We start from the raw sequence: 3,506 nt of genomic DNA on the forward strand, positions 1-3,506 counted from the left end.
CTTTGCTGGACCGCGATCTCAGAAGAGGTTTGCATCCCTCTGCTGTGACCTGGCGGAGCAGCGGGGTGCCAGTCCCCGGGGATTGTCGGCAATGGGGAGGAAAGGCAAGAAAATCCCCACGGGGATGGGGGAAGCAGATGAGATCCCCCTGGACCCACAGCTCCTACTTATCCCCAAATATCACCGGTGACGAAGAAGAAGCAGAGATAACCTCAGGGGCTCTGCACCTCGACTTGCCCCTCCTAAAAATCCTGCAAGAAGGCAAAGCAAAGGCTCCAAGGAGTGAGCTCGGGTCCAGCCCAGCCTCGGCACGTGCCCTCTGCACCATAAGGTGATAAACCACCAGCCCTGAGGCTCTACGTGCTTGAAAAGGTGTTTTCCAGCCCAAAACTCACCCAGCCCTGGTGATCCCATGGGTTCCCTGGGGCAGGTCACCCCGCTCCAGCCCACATCCCACCATTCCAGCACCCCCGAGCTGGGAAAAGTTCCTAATGCCCTGAGCGCTCCTGTTTGCTGAGGATTTGGCCCTATAGTCGCTCTCTAAATATCTATACACACACATGCGGTAATTGTATGGGAAACGGCTGAAAACTGCTGAACAAACAAGTCCGGAGAGCTGGTCCCTGCGATTCCACCTGCTCCTCCTGCCCTCTCTGATCCACCGTGGTTTCTGCTCGTGACACCAAGATTAATGACTAATTACTCGCCCCATAATGAGCGCAGGTGTTTAACTTTCAGCTCACCTTCCCTGGCTCGCGTTAGTCGGCTCTCGCGTCTGGATGCTCGGACACTCGGGCTTTGCCGTGTTATCTATCAAACTGTTGTCAGCACATGCCTTCCCCATCCGGTTTTTCAATACAACGGAGATTTTTTTAACTTCCATGAATCTCCTTCAAGCCACCGGAGAATCTATAAACACTATAAACATGAATACTGTATAGCCTACTAAGAAAATATATATTTGTGTGTGTATTAAATATTCAGATTCATGCAACAACTATCCATGCAGCTGTACTGTATTACTGGTTAATTTTCACTGCAGTATCAATATATTATAGGCCACAGCAGAGTTGCTCCAGTTTTATACATAGATATAAAAAAAGATGCTTTTTTCCAACTCATTTTCAATGTGTCAGTGGAGGTGTCTTTGGTGATCCTGGAAATATTGGTGATGGAAGTGTCATCTAAAGAAATCAATAAAATCCAAGCGCTTGATTTATTTACTTGTCCCTTCCGATGCCTAGCATAGAAAATTTAAGACTTAATAAATAATGTGCCGTCATACTAATTATCCCTCCCCTGGGCCTCACACTGGCATACTGCAGTGGCTGAAACTATTGCAGCATGCAGCATTTGCCGTTATGAAACACGAGCCTGGGTGATGCGTTCGCACTTGGCACTCCCGGGGCGGAAACCTGAGCCTTCCAGCAATCCGGACACAACGACTGCATCTTCCCTTCGTTAAGCTCTGCCTGACCTTTCCCAGCCGTTCTCCACGCCTGGGAGCTGGCTGTCACCCAGCTCCATGGGACAGGGAGCGATGTTCGTGGTACCCTGGGATAACCCGGAGCTGCACCTTGTATCCCCATCCCGTCACTCGAAATGCCCAACCGCTCCGTCCCTTTGGAAACCCACAAGCTTGGGATGGGAGAAGGGAAACGAAATGGTTGGGTTGGGTTTGTTTTTTTTTCCTTATTCAGTGTGGAAATCAAAGGTTAAAAGTCACTTACACAGCTATTGCTTCCCATGCAGAACCAAATATACACCGTAGAAAATACTGTGTTAACTACAATGCAGAGCAGCACTCGATATCTGCAATTGTTCCACTTCAGCTTTAAATACGGAACTAGATTTTTAGCGACTAGACATCGGTTAGCATTTTGGTGATATTCACATAGTTTGTGTTAGCTAGGGTGCAATTGGCTGTCTTCAAGTTCTCCTCCCTAAAATCCTCATTGCTATTATTTACGCCTTCCTGAATCTCCATATAATCAGACTTACTAATAGTAGAGGCACTTCTGCTTTTCTTTAGGTCAGGGGAAGAGGGGATCTTTGGGCAGCTGGTTACTTGCAAATATTGAGCCTGCTCCTCTCCCTCCGTCTCCCGGTGGTAGAAGTAATTGAAGTTAGACACTATGACGGGCACCGGTAAGGCAATCGTTAATACGCCAGCGATGGCACACAAGGAACCCACTATTTTCCCCCCGATGGTCGTGGGGACCATGTCTCCGTAGCCAACAGTTGTCATTGAAACCACGGCCCACCAGAAGGCATCGGGGATGCTCGGGAACTGGGACTCGCTCTCGTCGGCCTCGGCAAAGTAGACGGCGCTGGAGAAGAGGATGACGCCGATGAAGAGGAAAAATATCAAGAGGCCCAGCTCCCGCATGCTGGCCTTGAGAGTCTGTCCCAGGATCTGCAGCCCCTTGGAGTGTCGGGAGAGCTTGAAGATCCTGAAGACCCTGACCAGCCGGATGACTCGAAGAATGGCCAAGGACATGGCTTGCTGGCCTTGCTGACCATCCTCCGGCTTCTCGGCCAGCTCCGTCCCCAAGGTGATGAAATAGGGGATGATGGCTACGATGTCAATGATGTTCATGATGTTGGTAAAAAACCCAGCCTTGCTGGGGCAGGCGAAAAACCTCACCAAGAACTCAAAGGAGAACCAGATGATGCAAAGCGTCTCCACGATGAAGAAGGGGTCTGTGAAAGAGGTGGACTGCTGGTAGCCCATGCTGCTGTTGGAGTAGGGGGGATGGCTCAGCCCACTGCCATGCATGTCTTCGTTCTCATCCCGAAAAATGGGCAACGTTTCCAGGCAAAAACTGACGATGGAGATTAAAATCACCATGACGGAGACAATAGCTATAATCCTGGCAGGGCCCGAGCTCTCGGGGTACTCAAAGAGTAACCACACTTGTCTCTGAAACTCGTTCTCAGGCAACGGTCTTTCCTCTTCTTTGATGTAGCCTTCATCCTCCCGAAACATCTCCATCGCTTCTTCTCCCAGTTCATAGAAACGGATCTCTTCCGAGAAAATATCTAAGGGAACGTTAACCGGCCTCCGCAACCTCCCACCGGACTGGTAATAGTACAAAATCGCATCGAAGCTGGGTCTGTTCCGGTCAAAAAAATACTCATTCCGGAGCGGGTCGAAATATCTCATTCTTTTTTTAGGATCCCCTAGTAAGGTCTCTGGAAACTGGGCTAATGTCTTGAGCTGTGTCTCAAAGCGCAGCCCCGAAATGTTAATGACCACCCTCTCGCAGCATTCATGGTCGGTCTCAGGGTTATACGTGTCCTGCGGGTGACCGGGAAGAGCTGCAGCTTCATCTGCAGGATCTCCGGTAGCAACTGTCATATTGGGGTTTAAAAGGAATCCTTACGCTAAACTCTTCCCAGTGCCCGGTGGTGGGAGCGGATTCAGGGCAGGGTTACTATCCTGCAGAAGGACAGGTACGTAGGTTTGGAAGTGTCTCATGAAAAGGCGAAGGGATGATATTTAA

General features: G+C 49.8%; 1 protein-coding gene across 1 annotated transcript; it reads right to left on the bottom strand.

Moving 5' to 3' along the window:
- Positions 1 to 1,113: 1,113 nt before the first annotated feature.
- Positions 1,114 to 3,441, bottom strand: KCNA2 (potassium voltage-gated channel, shaker-related subfamily, member 2). Its single transcript, XM_010077204.1, has one exon. It carries the CDS (start codon positions 3,359 to 3,361, stop codon positions 1,862 to 1,864), a length of 1,500 nt encoding a protein of 499 aa, XP_010075506.1. The 5' UTR covers positions 3,362 to 3,441; the 3' UTR covers positions 1,114 to 1,861.
- Between the last annotated feature and the right edge of the window lie 65 nt (positions 3,442 to 3,506).

This window comes from Pterocles gutturalis, unplaced genomic scaffold (genome assembly GCF_000699245.1).
Source record: "Pterocles gutturalis isolate BGI_N339 unplaced genomic scaffold, ASM69924v1 scaffold27138, whole genome shotgun sequence".
Classification (NCBI taxonomy): Eukaryota; Metazoa; Chordata; class Aves; order Pterocliformes; family Pteroclidae; genus Pterocles; species Pterocles gutturalis.